This window comes from Quercus suber, unplaced genomic scaffold (genome assembly GCF_002906115.3).
Source record: "Quercus suber isolate HL8 unplaced genomic scaffold, Cork oak 2.0 scaffold_20, whole genome shotgun sequence".
NCBI classification, from domain to species: domain Eukaryota; kingdom Viridiplantae; phylum Streptophyta; class Magnoliopsida; order Fagales; family Fagaceae; genus Quercus; species Quercus suber.
In genome coordinates this window covers 1,145,661-1,173,369 of record NW_027069485.1, presented here as the reverse complement: position 1 = coordinate 1,173,369, position 27,709 = coordinate 1,145,661, and the positions used below count along the sequence as shown (strand labels likewise).

The 27,709-nt window shown below is 34.4% G+C and overlaps 2 protein-coding genes across 3 annotated transcripts; both read left to right on the top strand.

Moving 5' to 3' along the window:
* The first annotated feature begins 17,982 nt into the window (after window positions 1-17,982).
* On the top strand, window positions 17,983-19,335 carry LOC112021898 (uncharacterized). Of its 2 annotated transcripts, none has more exons than XM_065762684.1 (2): window positions 17,983-18,108; window positions 18,545-19,335. In XM_065762684.1, the coding sequence occupies exons 1-2, from the start codon at window positions 18,028-18,030 to the stop codon at window positions 19,193-19,195; spliced, it is 732 nt and encodes a 243-aa protein (XP_065618756.1). In that variant the 5' UTR covers window positions 17,983-18,027; the 3' UTR covers window positions 19,196-19,335. The 2 variants fall into 2 exon arrangements, with proteins under 2 accessions (XP_065618756.1, XP_065618761.1); XM_065762689.1 differs by having other exon boundaries at window positions 17,988-18,108; window positions 18,548-19,335.
* A 4,784-nt stretch (window positions 19,336-24,119) lies between these two features.
* LOC136063102 (uncharacterized) lies at window positions 24,120-26,109 on the top strand. The gene is made up of 3 exons (XM_065763015.1): window positions 24,120-25,291; window positions 25,398-25,476; window positions 25,966-26,109. Exons 1-3 carry the CDS (start codon window positions 24,120-24,122, stop codon window positions 26,107-26,109), a joined length of 1,395 nt encoding a protein of 464 aa, XP_065619087.1.
* Window positions 26,110-27,709: the final 1,600 nt, after the last annotated feature.

Genomic DNA, 27,709 nt, shown 5'->3' with positions numbered 1-27,709 from the left:
TTGAGCGTCTGTTTAAAATTTTACTAATTTTTTTTTTTTAAATTGTATTAAAGTATTCTTGTATTCTGAAAATTTTTGAAAAACTAAAAAAAAGGAAAAAAAATAGTTTTAAAAAGTTATACATAAAAATTAAAAGCTGATACCAAACACACTCCGAGTGTAAATTTTGAAAATCTAACCGTTGAAATGCATGTTCTTATTATATCTTTTATACTTGCAAAATTTCAAAAAGATCAAAGATCAATTACTACATTATCAAATAAATGTTAAAATTTCAAGTTTTTATGAAAAAATTGTATATAAAAAATAAATTCATTGATTGAATAATAAATAACATCCGATTTGAATGAAATTTGATATACATGTTAAGAATATGAAATTCAATGATTAGATCTTTTGGCTAAATATTGTTTAAATGCGAGTTTATTTGTGATATATTTACTGTTCAAAGTTATTTAGCTGAGTAAAGAGAGATAAATTTTGACAATATCGTTACCGAAATTGTGAGAAAAAGCAAGAGAGGAAAGAAAAATGATGTCATAGAAGAGAGGAGAGAGAAAAAGTAATTTTGACAACATCATTGCCAAAAAATATTTGATGCCCAAATTTTGGCCCGTGCTTGATTGCCTAGTTGACCGACACTAACCAAAATATAAGAAGAGAGGAGTGAGAAAAAAAAAGTTGAATTGTGGCAATCTCATTGTCGAAATAGGAGGAGGGAAGAGAGAAAAAAATAAATTGTGGCAATTAAAGTGCCAAAATAGGAGGAGGGGAGAGAGGAAAAAGTTGAATTGTGTTAATCTCACTGCCGAAATAGGAAGAGAGAGGAGAGAGAAAAAAATTTGAATTGTGGCAATCTCATTGCCGAAATAGTAAAAGAGAGAAAAACAAATTATTTGAAGCAATCTCATTGTTGAAGTAGAAGCAGAGTTTGGCTTGTGCTTGAATTGGATGATACAATTATACAAAGATTTTTTAGCTACATGATTTAGGCATGTTATTAGTTTTTCTTATCCCATTCTCCTATGACATGGTGGCTTGGGCTTTTTAGCCCAAAGGGCCCAAATTGAAATCTTGCACTGAAATGTGGTTTAGTTTTGTAAACTGAGAAGGGACCTAAATCTTGATAAGTGTGGTCATTAATAGTTGTGTTATTGATAAATTCATTAATAGTTAAAACTAGAATTTTTTTGCTGAAAATATAGAAAAAAGTTGGAAAATGGGCAAGGTCTACCCTTGCTCCTACCCACACAGATTTGCTCAATCCCACATTGGGGAGAGACGCCTCCCACCCTTGCCTTATAAGCACTTGGCCTAAGGAAATGTGTACCATAGTGTGTGTGATCACAGAGTAAGTCTCAAGAACTGCTACGCATCGCATGCACTATGCACTCCTAAGCAAGTCTAATAAACTAGCAAGGGGAAGGTGAGGGTTTCCCCTTAAACCCCAAAAGACACCTTTTTGTGGGAGGAACGAATCTTTCCCCAATCAGGTATTGTCCACTTTGAGATGGGCAGGGTCGACCCTTGCTCCCACCCATAAGAAACAATGATTGATTATTGAATTTTTTTATTTATTTTTAATTTCAATCTTTGGTACAATGAAGTAGGGCAAATTAGGTAAGAACCCAGTTTTTATCCTTTATATTGTAGACTAAACAAATGTGTACAATTTTGTACACTTTACAAGAATAGTGAATATAAATATATAATTGTCCATTACCAATAATGATTAATTTTTTTATCATCTTTAGAAATTCAATCGTATTAGATATTTGCAAATAATATTATAAGTGAATGATTACAGCCAATTTGATTGAAACATTTCAAATTTGCAAATTGCTTATCATGGATAGCAAGAAAAAAAGAAATGTAATTTGTTGACCTATTTATATAATTAGTTTTTAATTCTTAACACAATTTTGTTATTGCAATATAAAGAATTTATTTAATGTTAATTTTATTTTTTTCAAATCATATCATATACTGTATAACAATATTTGTATCTCAGAAGCATGGTTGTGCTACATAAATACTTTCTTTTTGCCATTAAACACTATTACCAATAATAGAATTTAGGTTAAAATTTACCTAAGTTTTAAGAAATTTAAAATTCTACTTCAACTAAAATTCATTTAGAAAAAAGTTCCAATAATGAAATATTCCTTTTTTAAATAACACTCCACCTTAAATGTTGCATTTATATGAAGTTACAAACCTTAAAAAGGGAAGAGTGTCATTTCATGAAATGTTTGGAGAGGAGTGTTAATTTGTAAAACCTCAAGAAATGGTGGTGTAATTAGTACTAAATATATATTGAATAGTAGTGAATTAGCTTGATCATTTATTATTGACCTTCCATATGAGTATATTTATTTTGCATGAGGATTCTTCATACATTTGATTTGATTTTTTTTTTTTTTTTGGATAAACTCTTCATACATTTGATTTGGAAGATATTCAAGCACCAAAAGTTGAATAAAAAGTAGGTTCCAATTAGAGGTGTCAATTCGGGTTAGCGTGTCGGGTTCGTGTCGTGTCGAGGTAGGGGTATTCGACTAAATCGCTCAACCTTAACCCGACCCATTTAATAATCATGTCAAGATCCTTCAACCCTAACCTAACCTGTTAATAAGGCGGGTTGACCTGACTCAACCCATTTGACACGCTTAATAAACGAGTTGTGTTGAGTTGACACAAATATAACACAACCCATTTGAACCTGTATAATATTAAATGTAACATCCATCTAGAAATAATTTTTTACATTCTAAAAAACAGTGCATACACTTCAAGTCTTCAACCCACATTCAAAATAATATAGTTCAACAAAAATATAACATTTATTAGGAAATAAGTTCTTTACACTCCAAAAGAAGTGCAACACTTCAACCAAAATTCAAAATAACATAGTTTAATAAAAATAAAATAACATAGTTCAACAAAAATATAATATCCTTAGAACTCGCAAAATGCTAAGTATCAATATTGAAATAATTTGAGCAAATAGTAGACTACTCCTGACTATGACCATGATTATCATCCATAGATTCTTTGTTGATGTCCAAATTCATAACATCTTCCACAAGCTCATCCAATTTCATTTGTGCAAGTTCTATGCCAAAAAAAAAAAATAAATAAACAAGTATTAGTATTTACAAAATATGATCAAGCCTCAACAGTTTTACAAGAACTAAATAATAATAATGTAAGAGTAATAATAACTAATGAAACAAATAAGATTACCTTTCTCTCTATACAGCCAATCTCTAGTGCAAACCAATGCCTCAACAGTGTTCGCCCTCAATGAACTCCTAAATTGATCAATCACTCTCCCACCAACACTAAAAGTAGACTCTGAGGCAACAGTAGAAATAGGAACACTTAAAACATCACGAGCCATGGAAGCTAATTCAGGGAATCGAAACTGATTTGCTTTCCAAAATGAGAGAATATCTAAGTTTGCACTCCTGTCCACTCTTGGCTCATCCAAATAGAGTTCTAATTGACTTTTTTGTGAATGGGCAGACTCTTCATCAATTTCAAATGAATCAAATTCCTAAATAAACAACAATGTCAATAAATATCACTCTTACAAAATAGCAAATAACTTATTAAATTAAAATAAAAAATAGCAATATAAAATAACATATTAAATTAAAATAATTTTTTACCTACATAACTGCTCCAGCCTCTTTGCTAAAAGATTGAATTGGACTCACATGAACAACCTTTCCACCACGTTTTCCAGTAGTTGTTGATGTTGTAGGAGCATTACTTGCATATTCCAAGGAAAGAGAAAATAATTTCTCACGCACATTCAAATATGCAAGGGAACCACTATATCCATAAAGCTTCTTATAGCAAAAATCCACAAACTGAAGCTTATAACGAGGGTCCAACGTAACTGCTATAGCTAGTAGTACATTGAAGTCCAACCAATACTTTTCAAACTTGGCAAGCATTTGGATTGCCATTCTTCTCATGTACTCATCTTCATTCTCCCTTTGTTGCCTCAAGGTTAAATAAATCATGAACACTGATGGAAAGTACAAATTGGCAGCAGGATATTTGGTTCCAGAAAATGCACAAGTAGCATCATAAAAAACAGCCAAGAATTTGTCAATCTTTTCTACCCTACTCCACTCATCAACAGTGGGACAATTCTTATAATTAGAGTCCGTCAATTCTAAGTGACAAAAAGCACGCCTGTAGTAAAGAGCATTCTCAATCATAAGAAAGGTAGAATTCCACCTAGTGGGAACATCTTGTCTTAAGCCTCTCTTACCATCTAAAGACATTTTATTCACTGACTCTAAAAATTTTTGCTTCCTCACTTGTGAACCTTTCACATATTTAACACTTTCTCAAATTTTTTGGATAGCAATATCAATCTCTTTTAAGCCATCTTGTACTATTAAATTAAGAATATGAGCACAACAATGAAGATGAAAAAAATCACCATTACAAACAAGTGCTTTCCTAATACTCAACTGAGTTCTCAAGATGTCAACAGAAACAGCATTAGAGGAGGCATTATCTAATGTCACAGAGAATACCTTGTTCTCAATTTCCCACTCACAAAGCAAATTATACATTTTCTCAGACAAAGAAATTCCATTGTGTGGTGGAGGCATAAAGCAAAAATTCAACACCCTTTTTTGTAAAACCCAGTTTCTATCAATGAAATGTGCAATAATGCACATATATCCATCAGTGATTACAGAAGTCCACAAATCAGATGTTAAACTAATTCTACTTGGAGCATCTTTTAACATGAATTTAATCTTTTCTTTCTCCCTTCCATGCATCCTAATCAAATCAGCCCTAGCAGTATTTCTAGTAATAATGGTAGCTTCAGGGCATAAATAAGCAAATATAGCTCTTATGGCAGTATACTCAACAAAACGAAATGGTAAGTCATGCATAACAATAGCAGCAACTAGCAACTCCCTAAATTTATTAGGTTCAAATTTAGATACAGCCCCACCATTTTTACTTAAAAGTAATTGACTCACATCTCGTGTATCTCTTCTCACACAATTTTCCAAATGATGCTTTAAGTTTCCAGTTCCGTAATTACCTGGAACTAGGTAAACAAGTCCACATCTCTTACATTTGCATCTTGGCTTCTTGTCTGGTCCAAGAGGAACCATTTCAAAGTGTGGCCAAACTAGTGAAGTTTTCCTACGCCTTTTCTTTTTTTGACCCTCCATTAGAACTGTTACATCTTTCAAGTCATCAACTTCTTCCTCAGTTATAATCTCCACATCATTTGTATTTTCCATGTTATTGCTATTGGTTTCCTCCATCTATACCTACACAGTTCACAAAATGCAAATAAACAACACATTACAATACAAATATAAACATTGTTCTTGACGTTTTATTATTATTTTCCGTCACAAACACTTGTTAATTCTATAATCCGCAACATATGAAACACACTTCAAAAAATAATATACGGATCCAAGGGAATTAAAACATGTTTATAAGATGGCCAACAAGCATATATCTCTCTTATTATAATGTCTGCTGTCTTATTATCATCCAAAGAAACTAAAACAAGTATTGTACAAAAGAGAGATAGTACGGCTGAAAAGATTATTGTACAAAAGAGATATAGTATGGCTGAAAACTAAAACAAGGCACATGGGTTCAAACTTCAAAGTTTATTGTACAAAAGCGGAAAAGCATATGCAGAAAAAAATAAACACACTAGAGAGAAAGAGAGATAACCGGCTTGAGAGTTTCCACTTGAGTCTGTGAATTGGCGTGAGAAGAATAGTACGGCTGAAAAAAAAAAAAGATATTTATAAGTAGGTTTAGAGGTTTAGGGTTTAGAGATTTAGGGTTTAGAGGTTTAGGGTTTGTAAAGTTTTAATTTTCAATTATATCCCTTGTAAATTTTTGTAATTACTCACTTTTCTTTTTAAATTTAAAATATATGTTGGATATAAAAGGTATTTGACAAATTTAAAATAAAATAAATATTTATTTGTTATACGAGTTAAACGGGTTGTGTTAAGCGGGTCATTTTGGGTTTGACCCAAATAAATTGGCGAGTCAAACGTGTCTATTGTGGGTTACGCGAGTTGACCCACTTATGACATGTTTCTTATCGTGTCGCTTTCGGGTCGACCTGTTTATGACCCAAACCCATTAAGGCCCAACCCTAACCAGAAAAAACCCGTGTCGGGTTCATGTCGTGTTCGCGGGTTGGGTCAAACATTGACACCCCTAACTACTAGTAACATGATTCACTGTTTGAGTTTTATCATTTTGCATATCAAAATACCCTCAAATTTATATGTTTAGAAAGTTTAAATAATAAAGTTAGATATGTAAAAGTGCTAATTTAAACACTTCTAAATTTTAGATATTTATCCATATCCCTTAAAATTAGGCACTTCCATCTCTCCTTATTCCTTCTTAACGTCAAGTCCGTTACTAAAATCAAACATAAAATCAAACATAAATAAATGCCTCTCTTCCTCTATTTAATCTTTAAAAGAAAAATCTCTTTCTTTTTTTCTCTTAAGAGGAAGGAGTAGTCCTTTCCTACAAGGTAATTCTTTTAGCGTTTTTAGTTTTATTTTTTATTTTTTTATTGCTCATATGATTTTGATTGTTCTATATGATTTTTTTTGTTGTTTCTTTCTCTTTTATTATTTTGAAAATTTTTGACACTAAAATAAAAAATAAAAAAAAGTTCATCATACACGCAAAGCGTGTGGTGAGGCTAGTTACTTAATATGCCTTAGGCTCCGCTTAGGAGTTCATAAGGGAATGGAATGGAATGGAATAAGACGATCATAAGGGAATTGAAAGGAATGGAATGGAATTAAGTAACCATGATTGGATGTTTTAAAATAAAGGAATAGAAAATGATAAAAATGAATGAAATGTAAGTAATCCTGTTTGGGAGCAACATGGAGGGAGTGGAATGGAATCATTTTATGACAATATTACTATTAGACTTCTATTTTAAAATAAAGGGTTGAATATATAGGGGTATTTTGGGAGTTTTAGTAAAATAATCATTAAATCTAATTCCATTCCCTCCCATTCCTCCCAATTTCGGGGGAAATAAAAATTTGAGGTTTTTAGGGAATAGAGAGGAATGAGTGTTTTCTCTTACCTATTTCATTCCCTCCCACTTAAACTCTCAAACAAGGGAATGGACTTTCCATTCTCTCCATTAAAACTCTCAAACAAGAGAAAGGAAGAATATTCTAAAATTATTCTTTTTATTCATTTCTATTCCATTCCATTCTATTCCCTCCTCCCAAGTGGAGCCTTAGGCTCCGCTTGGAAGTTCATAAGGGAATGGAATGGAATGGAATGAGATGATCATAAGAGATGGAAAGGAATGGAATGGAATGGAATGTATTTAAGTAAGGGAAAGAAATGGAAAAGAATGGAATGGAATGGAATTAAGTAACCTTATTTGGATGTTTTAAAATAAAGGAATGGAAAGGAATGAAAATGAATAGAATGTAAGTAATCCTGTTTGGGAGTAACATGAAGGGAATGGAATAGAATCATTTTATGACAATATTACTATTAAACCCCTGTTTTAAAATAAATAGTTGAATATATAGGGGTATTTTGGGAGTTTTAGTAAAAAAATCATTAAATCTAATTTCATTCCCTCCTATTCCTCTCAATTTCGGGGGGAATGAAAATTTGAAATTTTAAGGGAATAGAAAGGAATGAGTATTTCCTCCTACCCATTCCATTCCCTCCCACTTAAACTCCCAAACAAGGGAATGAACTTTCCATTCCGTCCATTAAAACTCCCAAACAAGAGAAGGGAAGAATATTCTAAAATTATTCTTTTTGTTCATTTCCATTCCATTCCATTCCCTCCTCCCAAGCGGAGCCTTAGTGTTACCGCCCAGGGTGATGGTTTTCAATTGTTTATTGCCAAATGGTTTGGTGGGCATTAGATCTTGAGTTTGACTCTTATAATGAAAAGTGCTTATAAAGTACTAGCGAATCACCAGCTTAGTGCTCATTCATGACTAGGTGGCACTTAGGTAAACATGGCTCGCTAAATCCAATGAATAAAATGCTATTATTTCTTGTCTTGGAAGGTAAGCCACCTTCGGTCGCCACCCTTTAGACCTCAGCCATAGTGTTCACACGTAAGAATTTGTTGCCCAGGCCACTAGGGAGAACTTTTATATATATATATATAGGACCACTAGTGCCGCGTAGAAAAAAATACCCCATACCTTATTAATTTATTTTAACACAAAATTTTAAAACAAAATTACAATTTACCGATATAGTTTGGTTCTGTTACAATTAAGCTCCCAACCTTTTTATTAATGCATTTGACCCCCTAAAGATTGGGTGAAAATAAAATCCTTAAAATTCCCTCCAAATTAATAGATTTTGCATTTTGTGGATACACTCTTCAAGTACAACTTACACTCTTGTAGTTTGATCCTATCACTTTTGTTTGTTTGTTTGTTGATAATTCATTAATTACAATGGTAGGACAAATTTGAAACTCAAACATCTCTATTAGAAACATTGAGATGTATTAGTTGAATTACAAGGCTCTTAATGACCTTATCACAATTTGGTCTTAAAAACTTGTGAATTATTACATTTTGAAGTCCTAAAATTTGGATTAAAATAAAATATTTAATTTAAAAAGCCTTTGGATGAGACCCTAGTAATTTCATTTTAGTCCAAATCTTTTGGGGCTCAAATATAGTATTTGCAAGTTTATGGCCTAAATTGTAATAGGCCACAAACTTGCACATGACCTTTAGTTAAATGGGGAAGATGAGTTTTACTAATTTGACACGATACTATACGTTTATCAAATTGATCAAGTTGGATCAATCTGAATTTGACATGAACTTGTTAAATAAATCATATTTTGCTAATTCCGTGTCATGTTGTCGTTATATTTGCAAGTCAAATATTGTGACCCTAAGGCCATGAAGTAATTTCACCTAAGTCTCCCTCTTGCACAAATGTGTACGTGGTCAGCAAGTCTATATGATTGGGATACAATTAACGTGCCCTATGTTATTAAAAAAAAATTTCTTTTTAATCTCCAAAAGAAAAAATTGCACTTTTATAATTTATATTTATTATTATATTATTATTGGATAGGCATGAAGTTATTCGACTAATTTCAACCGTGTCTCCCTCTTGCACAAACATACGCAGCCAACAGGTCTGTGTGAGAGCAGCACAACGTGTCCCGCGGAGAAAGAAATAATTGACCTAGGCCTTCCACTATAAGTAAACTGGTCAATCTCTCCAAATCGAAGAGAGAATCCAACGGAAAAAGGAAGCTTTAATTTTAAAAAAAAAAAAATATGAATCCAAGGCTTTTTCAAGGAATCAGTAATACTCCTGTGATTTAGTGAGGCTCTTCAGTCCTGAAATGTTTTGGTTTCGATACTCACAAGGTCTGTGATGCAGGACAAACCGGACCTTTGCAACAAGAAAACTAAAAAATAGGAAAAATAAAGATAGGACCTCGGAGTCAGCAACTAGGCTTGCTTGAAGTCAGCACCAAGCAAGGAAAACCACTAGGAGTTGGCACTAGACCATAAAAAAAAACAAAAGAACTTTTTCTTACAAAATTGAACCCAGGGGTTCTTAAAAAGAGAGTGCCAAAACCTTACTTTGCTTGCTCAAAAAGAAATTAAACTCCTAAGCCAACTAGGAAAAGAAAATCACAAAATACTTAAAAGAAATCTTAATTATTAAATGACTAGGCTTAGTAGGTCTTTAGAGCATCTCCAAGAGTATCGGTATCCGGGTATATTAGTTAAAATTTGGAGAATTTGTGCACTATTTATGCTCCAGCAAATTCAGTAAACTTGGTTTTTTTTTTTTNAAAAAAAAAAAAAAAAAAAGAAAAAAAAGAAAAAGGAAGAAGCAAATACCATTCCATTATAAAGTAAAAGCTTCAACCGGTCACACATACCTACTATATTAGCTTCTTTTTTTTTTTTTTTTTTTTTTATTTTTTTAATTTTTTTAATTTTTTTTTAATTTTTAAATTTTATTTTTGTTTTATTTTATTTTTTACTTTTATTTATTTTTTTGTCTTTGTTTTTCTTTGTGCTAAACGTTCACCATGCTTTATTTCTAGAAAACATTCAACTTTCATAAAACCAAGAAGCAAAGATAACATATTAGATAAGACTTTTCTTAAAAAAGTAAGGATTCTTTTTGATCTAGGTTGAAAACAGGCCGGCTCAACAATTTTGAGGACCTTAGGCGAAAATTTTAAGTGAAATCTTTTTTATATTTAAATATTAATTAAATAATATGTATTGAATTTTTTTTTATTTAAAATCTATTTTTCTTGCTTTTTGAGATGCAAAATTACTAATTAAGTTTTTGTATTTAAGTTCCTCTAACATTTCTTTTGCAATTTTTCTAAAGCCGTGACCACTTTAAAGTCTAAACCTGCACAAATAAAAATTAATTTATTACATGGTTTAATAAATTAGTGTCACTATAATACAAATGAATTGATATGATACACATCAAATTATTAATTGGTGTGATAATATATAATAATCGATAAAGTAAGAGTATGCACTAAAAAAAGAAGTGATAAATTATAGTGTGTGGCGGGCCAGCTGTGATGTGCTGAGTGCTGTGGCCTGTGGGCAAACTGTGCAGTGTTGTGTGTATTGTGTAGTCTTGTCCGCATAGCCCACAGCCTGTGTGTAGTGTCACTGTACAGTGCTGTGGGTTGTGCAGCCTGTGCAGCGTGTTGTCTTATGCGCAAAAAAAAGTGCTATTTAGCCTGTACTATACTTCTATCAATCACTCAAGCAGTAAAATAGACTAAAGAAAGATTTCAAGCTAGACTGAGTTTACAAAAAAAGATCAAGAATTAAGATGAAGAAAACAAATGTAAGAATATAGATGGAGAGGCAAAGAGATGGAGAGATGAGAGACTTTTTCTTTTGTTTTTGAAGTTTATAATCTCTATTTTAGCATATTTCAAGATAATTACGATGTATTATTAATGAATTCGTCTAGTATTAATTTTGATTTTAGCATATTTCAAGAATGAGTTAATAAAATTTTCTCCTAAAATTTAATTTTGTTAGCTGAAGTTTGACTAGTTTTTTTCCTTTTTAATCTTATGCATTTTAGGATACAATGAGACATTTTTAATGCATTTTATTGACCAATAAAAATACTTAAATTTTTTAAAAATTAAATATGTAGATAAATATATTATATATATAATTTTTTTTACAAGTGAGGGCCTTCTTTTATTTGGGGGATTTAGGCAAATGCATCAATTGCATCAACTGTTGAGCTGGCCTTGGTTGAAAACTCAACAATGTCAAAAGTATGTTTTGCTAATATACTAGTATAAGTCCAAATTCGATAAGGATGGAGTGTAAAATATATGTTTTACACCATTTAATAAGATATTGTCATATCCGCATTTTATTTAAAATTCAATACATCCTACTAAACTTAATAACATCTCAATAGACTCCTAATTTAGTTGGATTTATATATATGTATTGGTATTGGTTGGGTGTGGTTGTGCTTATTCTTAAATATGTAATAAGATGATGTAGCATGTTGGGATTGTAGTGGTAAAACATGGGTTTTACACCACATTCTTACAGAATTTAATCTCTATTAGTATAGGGGCCTCAAGCCTCGGATCCCATTATTTGGGTATATAAATGGACCTATGGCCCAAGCTGAAGACTAAAAGTGTCCGAGAAGGGGTAAACACTATTAAAAGAGACCATATTGACAAACGGAGAAGTCAATTTAGATCATAATGACGCAGGGGGTCGTGCCGAGAATAAGAGCCACCTCGGCTGACCGATGCCGAGGTCTGTAGAGATGGTCTGCTATCTAAAAAAAGGTCACAGAAACACTTAGTTGATACGGATAAGCATTATGGAAGCTCAAGACATGGAAGGATCCTAAAATATCTAAGGAGAAAGCAGCTACCTTTGCATTAAATGCACTGCAACTAACTCCCTGGCCGCATTAATGTGGAAGTGATACCTGAATAGTGGATTTCAGTCTTACATCTACTACGTGAAGACTTATGGGAGGTGCTGATGGGACAAGTATCAAGACCAACCATCTGGCATGCACGTGGAAGATAGGGATGAAAAGGAAAGGAGTATAAAAGGAGAGAGGGGGAGCGAGAAAAGGGATCGAGGAAAAAGGAAAAAAACACTGTAGCACTCATGAACCAACTTTGTAACCAAACCAGAATAATAAATAAGAACAGACATCCTCAGACTTTGTCGAGGACGATTTTTCTTCAATACAGATATTCTTCTTTTAATTCTCTTATCATTTGAATCCATTATAATGTTCGTTTGATTAACTAAAGCCTAGTTTTCCAACTCATTCTCTATAAATTCATTGTATTGCGCTTTTTTGGGCCTAAGTCCATCCACATAGTGGGCTGGGAGTTCAAATTTGGTCATTACAATTAGTATTATGTTTTAATTTTATAAGATATCATATTTATTAATTTAGTTGATAATTAGTTGGTAACTTGTGCAATACATGGATATGTTTGAAATAATATAATTTTTGCTATCACATATATTTTATGTTTGATTAAATCCCTTGTGTTTGTATTTAGGATATGTTTAGTAAACTGTAATAGATAACGTAATGTAATAACTATTCCTATGGTTTAGTTATTTTGTAGTTTGATTATGTTTTTATTAAAGGGAATAGTTATTTATTATAAATAGTTATTCTTTAAAATGAGGAATAACTATTCCTCCCTAAAAATGTTGTAATAGTTATTCCATAGTAGGTGTAATAATTTCTAAAATTAATATATTAAAAAAATTTTCCATAAGCACATAATAATTATGAAAATAAAAAATCATAAAAAAATAACTCATCACGCTCTCAAATTTAGAAAATATTATTTTTTTAGGAAATATAATTATATGAGTAAGATATCTCCTAAAATAGATCTTAAGTTTTATTCTAATATTATAATTCACAACTAAACTTATGAATATTGATGAGTACATAAATTCGTATCGTCTAGACAAATCATTGGACGACCAAAATGCCATAAACACGCATTTAATGCATGAGCTGTTACCAACGGACAGACGCGTAGACATGACCATTGATAAGATCATCAATTGCCTCATTAAGCTACCGAAGGCGTTACCGAAAGCATTTGAGCTACCATTGAAGGCCTCCAACGGATAGAAAGATGGAATCTATATAAACTACCTCAGAACCTAAGAGAAGGTACATGTATACATATACTGATATAAGCTCTCTGTTATTATCTCTCTCTCTTTCTCTCAACATTTGACTTTATCGTTGGAGGCTCATTGGCTAGCACCATGCCGGTGACTTTGGAGGGAGAAACATTTTTGTTATTTCATTGCACAAGTAACAAACGTATTTTCATCGGATTCAGTCTAGACGACCATTTAACTAACAAAATAGTGCTTCATCAAATATGTCTAGTTATACTTATTCCATTACAACGCATTTTATTCTCAATAATAAAGATTAGCATTCCTGTTGTAATTCCCATTCAATATACCTAACATGCTCTGAATATCACATATTTTGTTTACAACCAATCCCAAATCTAGGAAAATAAGGAGGGCTGCATTAGGTTAACGGCCATTGTAAAATTTAGTCATTCTATTATTAATTAATCCACTAATAGCTTAAAGAAATGTAGCTCCTATTGATGAAAATATGGGGGAGTTACTTGAGATTATTTGGTCATGTTTAGAGAAGAACGATTAATGCATTAATAAGAAAGGGTGAGTTGATTCAAATTGAGGGAACAAAAAAAAAAAAGTCCATTGGTTGAATATTGGGAAAAAGTATGTTTACGAGTGATATGTGGCATTTTTTTTTTTTTTTTTTTTTTATGAATTCTAAAAGCCCAGTTTTATAGTAATTCAGCACTCGAAGTACCAAATTAATATTAAAGTATAAACTACATTGAAAAAAGTACAATATTCTAAAAACTTTTTTTTTTTTTTGGTTGAGAGAGAACCTATGAAAGAGAATCTATAACGTTCGCTCTTGATGATAGCTTTTTATCATCAGATCAAGATACCGATCGATTTTTGGTATAGACAGGAATTGAACCTCAGATCTCTTATTCATTCATAAAAAACATTACCAGTTGAGATATATGGGACAAAATATTTTGAAAATATACTCTTCTTTTTTTTTTTTTTTTTTTTTTTTTTTTTTTTTGGCTCATGAAAAGTAGCTCATCAAGTCTGATGGGCTACTGTTCATTCTTCAAATTCTTTTTTTTTCTATTATAATAATTAGGTGTTGAATAAAAAAAATATTGGAAGATGTGTAGTTATTAAAAAAAGAATAAATAATGAATGAAGAAATAATATTTAAATGAGATAGAGAATGAAATAGAGAATCTGTTGGAAGGTGTATTTGAAAAAGTAGGTAGGTAAAGGTAAAAGTCACTGTTCATTCTTCAAACAGTAGAAAAATTTGATGAATCTGCTGGAGATGCTCTTAGGTCAGACAAACACGCGCAAACAAAAGAGAATCAAATTTGGATTACAAAAAGTCAATGAGAAACGAGAATAGATTATCCTAGTTGTGTTATTGTGGATTATATAGCATGGGGCTAGGAAGCATGGACCTATGTCTTATTTGTGTTGTAATAGTGTCCTATCTATCGTATCACGTTATAATTTTTCAAAAATTTCTTGTGTCGCTATATCATACTCGTACCCATGTTCGTGTTTGTGTCTGTGCATCCTTGGCATGGGGTCTCCTTATTTGTCGGTGATCACTGTTTGGTTTCTGCATTAGAGGACTTTATAATGAAGATTGATGCATAATTATATTAATTGCTGTTTCTACACTTGGACTATACGATGGATGATGAGATTGCTTGGATTTTGAAAGGAAAGACCAAGTTGCTTAGAGTAGGCTAGGGTGTATCAACTCTCCAAGAGACACTCTTGGAAATACCTCTTAGTTATGACTTTTTGTTCAATACTGAACTGATTACAAATTACACTTGGTTGTCTATTTATTAGACAAGGAAGCATGCCATTGGCTGGCTTTAGTACTAAAGGCATCTTAGCATCTGATTTTCCCTTATACAACTAACTTAGCTCCTAAGTAACTAATTAGGCTCCTATTTTATTCTTTAACTACCTTTAATACAAATAGTAAGCTTGTTGATTGTTAAAAAAGCATAAATACTAGAATACACAAAATAGCTAGCTAAGATGCACTGCATCTTTTATACCAAATGTAGGAGTACCATCATTGGGGGTTGTTCATAGTTTTCCCCCAACCCCCCCCACCCTCTCACTGCAGAATTCTCTCTATTTGTTTTTATATGGAGACAGATTTTAAGGAATGAAGTGCATGTTTAACAATAGAATAAAGATCTTTCATTCTTTTTTCTTTTTCTTTTTTTTGAATAAATAACAACATTTATTGAAAGAGAAGATTACTTCATGTTCATGATGATGAACACAAAGAATCTTAAAAAATTACAAAGAAGATATTTCATCTGTATGATCATGGAAATCTAACGAAGTATCAATGGCCTTATACATCTTGTACACCAGGGTTCTAGTCCTTCTTCGTATGCTAATATGGTCATCATCTTCATCTGTGTCTAAACCCGTCCAAGTTTTGAACAGTGCCAGCCATCCTAACAGTCATGAGGTCATGCCATCTGTAAGTGCATTTTCAGATTCCACTTCCTATGGCACATGTATTAATGAAAGTTCTTTCCAATTGTCAATATTCAACATCCACACTCACTGTGTTCATGGTTCAGCCTCCTGCTGTGTTGGGGGCAGCTATGACTTTTCCAAAATATTGAATCTCATATGACACCTGTCCTCATGACTTGTGCGATACTGAGCTGAGTGAAGGTTGTCGTGAGGATCATGTCTTGAGCATTGCTATGAGTCCTAAATGAAGAATTTGTACATGCAAAAGTCATAGGCATATCATATTTCTTAAAAAGGCAAATGTCCATTCCTTATTTGTGAACGGATTTCATTATGAAACCTTCATGTAGATCCACAGAAATTTATGGTTGGACATGAGCACAGGTGGCAGTAACTGCATATCCTTGAAAGAGAAACATACATGGCTATGTATGTGGTTAATTGTCTATTTTTTTTTGCAAATAGCACCCCTAGGACTCAAATCAATAATATTAAAAGCTGAAATAAATGACAAGCACACAAAATAAGAACACTAGAATTTACGTGGTTTCATAGGTGGCAACGGAGAAATTTTACCATAAAAATAGGGAGATGCAACAATGCACAAGAACACTCTTAAGAAACCCAAATCCCAATTACACCCTTGCTCTCTTTCACAAGACTTGCAAGACAAAGAACATGCGGCTACCACTCTAGATTAATTTGGACAATACACTCTGTTTGCCGCAACACACAATACCAATATATATATATATATATATATGTTTGTGTTAAGTTGGCATAGGAGGAAAATCTTCTCCTACTTGTACTGGTTAAATTGACTAACATGGGCTTGTGGCAATTCAAGCCACACATGGGCCCACGTCAACATCTATATATGTGACTTAAAAAAAAAAAAAAAAAGGTGGTGTTTGATAGTCAATGGATATGTAAACAATAGAAGACCTTTTATCTTTTATCATCACATCATAAACTATCAAATAGTGATTGTTGTTGTAGATTCTGTTACCAGAAAAGAAGCAAAGAACTTTAGCATCCTAGACATTGTAAGTTAGAGCTGTGCACAGATGTAGATCTCCAATTGAACACTAATGAATAATAAACTAGTTTTGAGTTAGTGTTTGACACACTAGTTGGTTACTAGGAAATGTTAAAGCATAGCATGTGCTTTCCATCCAACCAAGAGAGCGTCTAGGAAATCTATGATAAAAGCTATGCCCTAGTTAGCTGAACTAGAGTGTCAGGGTGACATTTTTATTTGCCTATCCTTTGGCTACCCTCAGGATCACCTACTCTTCATTATAAACCTTTGGGTTAGAACATCATGCATGTGCTCATATTTAGCATAATTCCAGATCCCCACCATTGATGCCACAATGATACTTGTTCCTTGAATGGAAAACAACATGAGTAAACCAAGTTACAGAACTGAAATTCCTAGGCTCCATCTTGCAGTTGGTGTGCCGTCTAAGCTGTAAGAAGCCCATTGTTTCATGCTGGTTGTAACTTCTTTTCTGTGGCTTCACTGATAAATCACTAGTGCCATGTTTATGAAATTAAAATAGAAATTCTTTTATATTTGGTGCCTTTTGGTCCAATGTCAATGTATTTTGTTCTTAAATATAAATTGGTGGACCTTGAAGATGTGCCAATAATTGCACGGTACACAAGACAACTAGATGTTGTGGAAAGATGAAGAATGTCACATTGTCCTACATCTTTGCTCTGTATTTTGTTCAAGATGCAGGCCTCTCGTGTTGTTTCTTCAAGTGATACAAAATATAGTAATTAAAAAAAAAAAAAAAAAAACTCTTCTGTATTTGTCATGGCTATGGCTTAGTTTCAAGAATATAGTCATACTCTCTTTATATTTCTTACCTTTTTTCCCCTTACTGAATCTTTAGCAGGTGTAGGGATTTCCCTGAGATAGGTCTCTCTATCCATGTTGTATCAAAATTGAAATGGAATTATGTATCTTTTTAAAATCATTGATGCTTAGATTGCATTTCTGACTTACTCTCAAGATATGCTAGTGTTGATGGTCACAAAGCTTGTATGAAGAAATGCAAGGCAACAAGGTTGCACATGCTTTAGCTAGATATGCACAGATTGTTGATGATTAGTTGTTTTGAATAGATGAAGTCCCAGACTTCCTCATTCCATGTATTAACTATGTTATTTTGTTTCAATTTAATAAAATTATGTTCCATATAAAAATAGGAATTATTGCTTCTTTGTCATTGTTGAGGCTCTGGTTGCATTGCCACATTTTGACTAGTTTACTTTGGATGTTTTGGCAGATGTGCTTATGGTTGTTGGTGCCGTCTTGGCAGGATATGCTACGTGTATGCTTCAGCAGGGATTTGGACCGTCTTTCTTATCTAGGACGGTATATCTCTTTCAACTGATTAAATGGAGAAGATAGAAAATATAGATGCTTATGTCTATTCCAACTATGGTTTCCTACTTAAGTTCCATTCAGTTTTCTCTGCCTTCTCCACAGCCAAATACGCTCTTGCTAATTAAAATGTGCAACTCTGTCACCAAGTTCCTTAAAAAGAATTTGCAAAAGTTCTTTAAGTTCACTGTGTATATATCTTTCTTAGCTATTATGTGACACGGCTTTCTGATTCTCTCTTTCATGTGCCAATAGCTATTATTTAACCTGGTCTTCAGCTTCACTGCCATATCTGTTGTATTTTTAGTCTTGAATGTTTGTTTTTCCTTGTCTTAGAAGCTCAAACCATATTCTTTTTTCTGTTAAAAAATAGTTGCCCTTTATGCACACTTGCTTGTTGGCTTAACCTAATGCGTTAATGGTGCAGCAGCAACCTTTAGACAGCAAATTTAAGGAACACTCAAGCAAGGAAAAGCCCACTCCCATTGTAGAGAGCATAAAAGAGGAGCCAGGATGGCCATCTTTTGGACAGCTGATCATTGATCTGTCCAAGCTTGCATTTGAAGCATTGGCTGGCATATTCCTTTCCTTTCTACCCGCTCATTTCAGACCCAATGGCTCCAAGAAAGGCCTCACTCCATTAAAAGATTCTCTCCGGATGCCTGAAGATGAAGCTGAGCCTACATTAGTTCAGAGGCAGAGTACTCCTGCACCTCTTTCTGAAACTCGACAGGCCCATACACCTAATACAAGTGATAAATACTCAGAAATGAAGCCCCCAAAGAATAAATCAAATAGTTTTAAGGATCCCTCATTGTCAAGCAAGCACCGGTCATCAAAACGACAAGAGTATGCAGAATTCTATGGATCAGGTGAGGTTCCTCCTTATAGCAAGTCTAAGAGCCAGAAAGAAAGAACAAGGCATCGCCAGCGAGAAAAGAGTGGAGAAGTGGCTTATGAAGCAGTGGTGACAGAGCCGAAACCTGTTGAGACAAAGGCAGTGGATTATGACAATCCGAAGTTTGACCATTATAATATCAGGCGTAAGTATGGACCAGATGATTCCTTCAGATTTTGAGTGAACCATGGCTCTACAACTTAGCCTCATTGAAATTAGCTTATTTCCTTCCCCACCTACATGTACTCATATGTCGTAATTGAATCAATACTGTAACTAGGGATGTTTGTTAAAAGATCAATACAGATGAGATTAAGCTCCGAGATGTTCTTGCTGCAACACCTGTTCTGTTAGGAGAATTAATTGTGTCTTCATAGTCGTATAAAACAATGACTTGTGTCTGTCCAGGAGTTAAAAAGATAATTGATCATTTTGACTAAATCCTAGTAGTTATATTTATTAGAAAAAACCCAGAAAGTTTTAACATGCGTAAGCTCTCTTTGCCCCATTACATAGAAAGAGTATATGCTATAAATTCATAAATGTTACAATTTATCTTGTTTGAAACCAGAATTCCATTCTTTTGATCTTTACTTATATAAAGACAGGAGAATTATGTTGATGACTGGAGGCCGGGCTACCTCAAATTAGTCAGAAACTGTTTTTTATCTCTTGTTTTTGGTGTATTTTCAGATTGACATAGGTGGATTTTGCAGTTTTTTTTTTTTTTTTTTTTATTGAATCTAAATTCTTTCAATTGGTGGTTGAGGAAGGGGGAAATTTGTTCTCTCTTAAAATTTTTGAACGGGGAAAGTACTACATGAAATCTGTTTTTAGGGGCAAACATGCTGCAAAATGGCTTATGCATAGTGTTGAACACCCAAGCACTTTTTCACGTTTAGAGAATGAGATATTGCATACACGGTGCAACGGGGCTCCAATTAGTTGTCAGTACTTATTAGTGACTGAACTCAAAGTCATGGGCGTAGGAGAACTATTGTTATCTTGGCGGGAAAGGCGCAACAAGGTTGGAGGGTGTTTGGGATTGAATTATGTAGATTATTGAATCCTTCACAATATGCGATGGGTGGTCTAAAGTTCATTCCTCATAAGCATAAGCTGCTTTCAGAGGTTCACTCTACTCGAACCTTTGTAGAAACACTACAAGGTCCTGTGCAGAGAAGCGAGCACAACAGCCTATTATCAGAGATAAGGTTACGACTCGAATATCGGAGAGATTGACTGAATCCCCGAGAGATAATCCTTACATGCAGCTGCAGGTGGTGGTTGGTGATACTCAAACTGGAAATTCTGCTCCGATGCCCGTGGGTGGTGTGGAGGGGAGGGATTGGTGTATTAATGGGGAGAATCAAATTGAGGCAAAAATCCCACAAGGAAATAAAATTAGATTTCCTTTGAGATTTAATACGATTTCAAATTCTGGTAAGGAGCGTGATCATAGGAATTCTAGTTGGTTAAGGAAAGGTTTGATTGTAGAAGTCAAAGAGAATTGTAGGAGGTGGGTTTTCTCATTTCTGGGATTACGATAAAAAGGGTGAAGAAAACAGTGTGGCGTTGGGCCCACTTTCGTTAAAAGCCCATAAACCATTAAAAGATATCAAGCCCGAGTGTCTATAAGGCAGGTGGTTGCTCTAAGACTAGTTTGTCTGGACTTGGCCCAGGCCAATTAAACCAAGAGTATTGTGATTTGGGTGTGAGCCCATTAAGCCCAGGTAAAGATAAGGATGCAGCGTCTTCTTTGCTGCTTCTAGTGTGGGCCAAATTGGCCCAATACCATTAAATTTTGAAGTATTTTGCACGAAGACACTGTTTCGGAAATAATTAGCAAAATACCACCTTTTTAAGTACTCGAGTTTACCAAACTCGAGTACTACATTTTTCACTTCCACCGTGGCACAATGACATGGCAATTTTAAATATTTTCTTCGTACTCGAGCTTGGTGAGCTCGAGTACTATATTACTGAAGTACTCGAGCTCACCAAGCTCGAGTACTTTATTTCTATAGTACCCGAGTTTAGGAAGCTCGAGTACCTAGTGCCACATTTCATTATTACCACCTACTCACAACTCCGTACTGGCTCCAACCGTCGTAATAAATGTATGGTTAATGGTACTCGAGTTCTTTGAGCTCGAGTACCGTTAAAAAATAATCACCAGCCAACATTATTACTTCCATTCAGTACTTGCATTCAGTTCCGAGTCTTTCCAACTTCCTGCGCGAGTGAGATCTTTCCAGCGTAAATTTTCTTGTTTGGTCACCGTCTGCAATTCTTTGGGCTGTGTCATTGTCTCCATCAACCAACGTTCAACCCTCTTGTGACTAGTAGATAGAGGTATTGTTAAATGCTTAGTTTTTGATATTTCTGCATGGGTTAAATGACTTCAATGCTTAGTTTTTTGATATTTCTACATGGGTTAAATGACTTCAATGCTTAGTTTTTAGATTGTTTTCGTATGAGATTTTTATGCATGAGTTTCATGTAATGAGTTTTGCAATATTAACTGTGTACAACATTTGATACATACATAGTTCTATATATGTAGTGGAAATTTAACTGTGTAATGAGTTTGGCCATTTTCACCTCAAAATGAGTATTAAATTTAATTACATAATATAATAGTAGAAATATAATAGTACTCACTGGCATTAATAGTTCAGAACCATCAATATAAAATTAATATGAAAATTGACAAGAAATATTTTCTACCTATATGCTAAACATAAAGAAAGAAATGAAAACATAAATCATATTGATAGCATTTACTCGTTCAAGGTTAGAGATTTGAGAATTGTAAGGTAAATTGGAAAAAAATTTATAATAAAATTCTAATAACATTAACTATTTTTTTCGATAAAGTAAAAAAAAATAATAATAATATGCAATTAATATAAACTTATAAATTATGTAAACTCCTTTTTTCTTTCTATTTATACCAAGTTATCAATTTCTTCACAATTTAAAATTATCTAATATAAAAGTGGGGCTGTATATATGGTTTGGTATATTTTTCCCTTTTCCTACCGTACTGTTTCTTAATATAATCTTTCCTTCTCATACTTACATTATATAAAACTTGCATATAATATGAATTCATTTCTCAACAAAGAAATTGGCTTAATAAAATAAAGTCGAAATGGTTGACATTTTTTTATTTTATATGTGTATAAAATATATATATATATATATATATATGGTTAAGTGCACATTATGATCGAGATTCAATTATTTATATGTCTATACACATAGTCAAGGAGTTTGATTTTGAATAGAAATACTTTTTATCATATGCCAAATTTATGTAACTATTTATAGTTTATGACAACTTTTAATATTGTTAATAATAGGTCGGTGATGGATTTTCACTTTTTCTATGTGTACTACGATGGAGAGACGTATTATCATGAGTTAAATGGGTTGTCATACCAAGGCTCAAACCAAAAGCAAAAATGTGTTAAGGTGAAGCGTGGGATAGGGCTTATGAATTTGAAACGAAGAATATTGAAGGCGATGGGGTTAGACCAGTCTAGGCATAACATTTCAATCGTGTATCGAGCACCTCAATTGGTTGTAGGCACCCAAGTTGTCTACAAGTCACTACAATTATCGGGTGGCGCTGAAGTGAAGATGATGTGGGAAGTTGTTGAACAAATGGTGGTGAAAGGATTTGTTGCTTCGGAGCTCTATGTTACTGTTGAGCCCACCATAGTAGAGGCTGGAGAGGGTTCACAACATACTGTTTTGGATGGAACTATAGATGAGCACATCGAGTCAATACCATTGCAATCTTATCAAGGGTGTGTAGAGAACACAAGAGATGGGTATGACAATGAACCATGGCAGGCATTTCCTGGTGTGAACTCAACTGAGGAGGAGGCAGGGCCCCAGGAAATGCATGAAGGAGAGCATTTATCTCATGATGAGCTGCATGGGGGCACATTTGAAAATGAAGATGATTACGGAGTTGCTGATGATGCAACCCATATTGATGTTACTAGGGATGACTTCGAAGAGTTCCTAGATACCATGGGTGAACATGAGGATGTTGATCATATTGAAGATGTGGTTGTAGAAGAGAATAGAGATACATGCCCCGGTCCCGATCCTACACCGGAATGGTTCACCAAAAACACTTGGGATAATATGTTTGATCCATCACCGGTTATGCAAGCGGAAGTATCAAGTTGGACACCTGGGGAGCAGCCACTGAAAGGGATGGTATTTGCAACTAAATTGGCAGTACGACATGCGTTGACCTGGTACGCAGTGCAAGAGAATTTTAGCTTCAAAACTGAGTATTCAGACTCAGAGAGGCTTATGGTGAGTTGTGAGGATGATTCCTGTCCATGGTCAGTCCGTGCAATTTGTTGCAAAGGAGACAATGTCTGGAAGATCGCAAAATGCAAGGGCCCCCACATGTGCGATAAAATTCAGAATGCTCATGATGGTCGGATGATTGATTCAGTGTTTCTAGCATACGTACTTGAGCGCTATATACGAGAAGACCCTGCGTATAAGATAAAGAACTTACGCCACGTTGCTTTGGCAGACTTAAAACATGAAGTATCTCACTACAAGGTATTCTAGCAACTTGCATTCTTTTTTCAATACAATGTAGAGACATCAGTTTTATGTGAACTTTAAGCACAATATTTTTTCCCCACAACCCATGAATACCTTATATTATGTGAAGTATAAGCACAATATTCAGGTTATAGCCTTACAAGTCCTGATTTTTTTTCTTCAGCTATAATTATTTAACATGTATTCATTTCTAACGTAATCATTATGGTTCACATACAAGGTATGGGATGCCAAACAAAAGGCCGTTGCAGCTATATACGGGGATTTTAAGGAGTCATATGCAGAGTTGCCGCGTTTTTTGGCAGGACTTCAAGATGCAAGTCCAGGTACACAGTATAAGTTACTAGTAGATGATAATTATGAACGAGGAACCTGTACATTCAGGTCTGTATTTTGGGCGTTTCGTCCATGTATTGTTGGGTTTAAGAAGTGTAGGCCTGTGATTAGCATTGATGCAACCCACCTCTATGGAAAATATAAAGGAAAATTGATGATTGCAATGGCGACAGATGCTAATAATAAGATTTATCCACTAGCCTTCGCCGTTGTCGAAAGCGAGAGCACAGAGACTTGGGGTTGGTTCTTGTGTTGTATAAGAACGTATGTTACCGACCGGAGACACCTGTGTGTCATATCTGACAGACACCCTGGGATACAAGCTATCTTCAGAGACACTAATCGAGACTTTTCCCTACGGCCTCCCATGACAGAACATCGTTACTGCCTTCGTCATCTATGCAGTAACGTCAACAGTAGATGTAACAATGAAACTGTAAAGAATCTAGTATGGAGGGCAGCAAGTGCTACCCAGGAGCGAAAGTTCAATGCCACCTTTGATTTAATTAAGAATATCAACCAGGACGCACACCGATATCTGAAGGATGTGCCCAAAGAGAAATGGGCTCTAACTTTTGACGAGGGTTACCGTTACGGGGCGATGACTACAAACGTCTCTGAGTGCTTCAATGGTGTTCTAAAGGGTGCTCGTAGCTTGCCCATTACGGCAATGGTGAAATACACATGGTTCAAACTTAATGCTTACTTTGATGATCGGCGCAATAAGAGCATAGCGCAGTTGAATTCAGGACAAAAATGGACTAAATATGCCTCGGATATCTTCATGAGAAATAAGGCGAAGGCAGAGCGTCACAGGGTGACGAGATTGAGTGCGCAACAACAATCATATCAGGTAGATACATCGCATAATCCAGGGTCTGCTGGACGTGGGGATCACACACATGGAGTTAATCTGCTGCAAAGAACTTGCACATGTCAGAAATGGAAAATGTACAAGATACCATGTTCACATGTCATTGCAGTTTGTATTAGGTATCGACATGATGCAGAGCAGTACATTGACCCATGCTATAGTGTGGACGCACTATTCCGGAGCTATGCTCCCGTTTTCCCAGTGTTGAAAGATAGATTATCATGGCCGGATCCTGAAGAAACTCGAAAAGTCCTCCCTAACCCCCGATTGATCCGAGAAAAAGGTCGCCCTGTCTCAACACGAATCAGGAATGAGATGGACGAGGGTGGGAGACGGCCAAGAACCACACCGTGGAAGGAGGGGGGGAGGAAGGTGCAATGCCGGTTGTGTGACCAAGAGGGGCATAACCGAAGAACATGCCCTAAGCGGAACGAGATACCGACGAGTGGTGGTCTCGCGGAGTAGGTACGCTAAGTTAGAACTGTGACATCCTTTTGTTTAGGTCTTTTGCTCTCTTTACGATCTTGTATTATTTTTTTATTATCATTAATTAGACTTACTCACCAGGTTTGCTGAAACAGGAGAAGCATTGGTGTCTTTTGTTGACAAAATGATTTTTGATGGATCACTCGGTGTGGGTAAGATGGTATGATATCTTTTTGGACAATTGTGTGGACTTGGTTTTGATTTCCAATTTCTAAAGAGGATTGTCACTTTATTTCATTTGCAGTAACTCTTGATGTCTTAAGTATGTATAGATGTTCTTCAAAACAAATACCAATTAGTATTGGCTATATTTTGTTGTTACCATTAAAAAAAAGGAAAAAAAAATAGATGGCATTAATTTGAATTCAGTGATTTCATACTTCATTTTCTCTACATGAAGAAGATGTTAAATTATTCTGGAGGTAGTCCTGTTGCCAACAAGAGGTGTCTCATATTTAGATGACTATCTATAGATGAACTTAAATATCTTCCACACTTTTGTAAGTTCTTCCTTTCTAGAGGTGTCTCATACTGTTTGTACTTGAGCATATATCATTATCAAAATGAAGGATGGGATATGGAAAATTTATGTCAACCATGAACATATCATTGTTGTTTTATTAACTTATGCATTTTGTGATACTATTAGGTTGATCCAACCACTGGTGAGACAGAGGATGATGGTGTTGAAGATGAATACCAGCTAGAAGACGTAGAGGTTGTAGCAGCTGATTACATGTTGAAAGTGGGGGTCTCCAATTTCAGAAATGCATGGGTGATGACTGCAAATTGATAATGTTGTTCACATATTCATGCCAAGTTCAATAGATGGATTAAAGAATTTTGCTACAATTAACTTTTATATCTTTATTAATTTGAAGTTAGTTATACCAACTTTGAAATTGTTTGTTGCAAATCTACAATTCTTAAAATGGTGGTCGCTTTGATTGTTTCAATATAAGCCACATTTTAGTTATGGAGGAAATTTTGTGCATGTTTCATGGGGTTTGGTAGTGTCTTGTGACTCTTATCCATTTCAAAGCAATGTAAAGATTTCAAGCAGCTATAACCAAGCAGTAATAGCATTTTGCGCCAGCGAATTTTTTTGGCCAAATTTTTCAACGCTAAGAAATTTCTTAAGGCAGATTGGTACTCGAGCTTAGGAAACTCGGGTACCAATCTGCCCGATTGCATTTTCCTGCGGATTTTCTTGGCCAACTGTTTTTTTAAAGAAAATTGTTAAGGCAGATTGGTACTCGAGTTTCCCAAGCTCGAGTACCAATCTGCCTTATTAAATATTGGCCCGTGGGTTTTTTTGGCCAAAGTTTTCAAAAGAAATTTCTTAAGGCAGATTGGTACTCGAGCTTAGGAAACTCGGGTACCAATCTGCCCGATTGCATTTTCCTGCGGATTTTCTTGGCCAACTGTTTTTTTAAAGAAAATTGTTAAGGCAGATTGGTACTCGAGTTTCCCAAGCTCGAGTACCAATCTGCCTTATTAAATATTGGCCCGTGGGTTTTTTTGGCCAAAGTTTTCAAAAGAAATTTCTTAAGGCAGATTGGTACTCGAGCTTAGGAATCTCGGGTACCAATCTGCTTTATTAAATTTTGCTGTAAATTTTTTTGGCCAAGTTTTTTAAAATAAATTTCTTAAGGCAGATTGGTACTCGAGTTTCCCAAACTCGGGTACCAATCTGCTTTATTAAATTTTGCTGGGAATTTTTTTGGCCAAGTTTTTTTAAAAGAAATTTCTTAAGACAGATTGGTACTCGAGCTTAACAATCTCGGGTACCAATCTGCCATATACCATTTTGCTGCGAAATGTTTGGCCAAGTGTTTTTTTTTAAAGAATTTCTTAAGGCAGATTGGTACTCGATTTTCCTAAGCTCGAGTACCAGTCTGCCTTAATTGTTGTTTGCTGCGGATTCTTTCGCCAAGTGTTTTTATGAAAGAAAATTGTTAAGGCAGATTAGTACTCGAGTTTCTTAAGGTCGGGTACCAGACAACAATTAGATCCCATTCTGTCTATTCGGTTATGCAAATGCTATTCCAGGTTCCACGATTAGATCCCATTCTGTCTATTCGGGCCATTTCAGTCTATTTTGGTCCTATTCGGTCCATTTGGTCCACTCAATCCAATTTGGTCAAGTTTTGAGGGATGATGTTAGGATTACCCAATATTTGATTTTGAAAGGAGATTATATGAACCTATAGTACGTATATAACGAAGGGATTGTTATGTTGTCGTTATATATACAAAGTACAAACAAGATTAAACTGCTATCAAAATATTCCATTACAATAGAAAAACTGAAGAGACTAAAGTGATTTACATACCCTTCGCTTCTCTTTTCTTTTTCTTTTCTTTTCATTTGGTTTAATGGAGAGACTAAA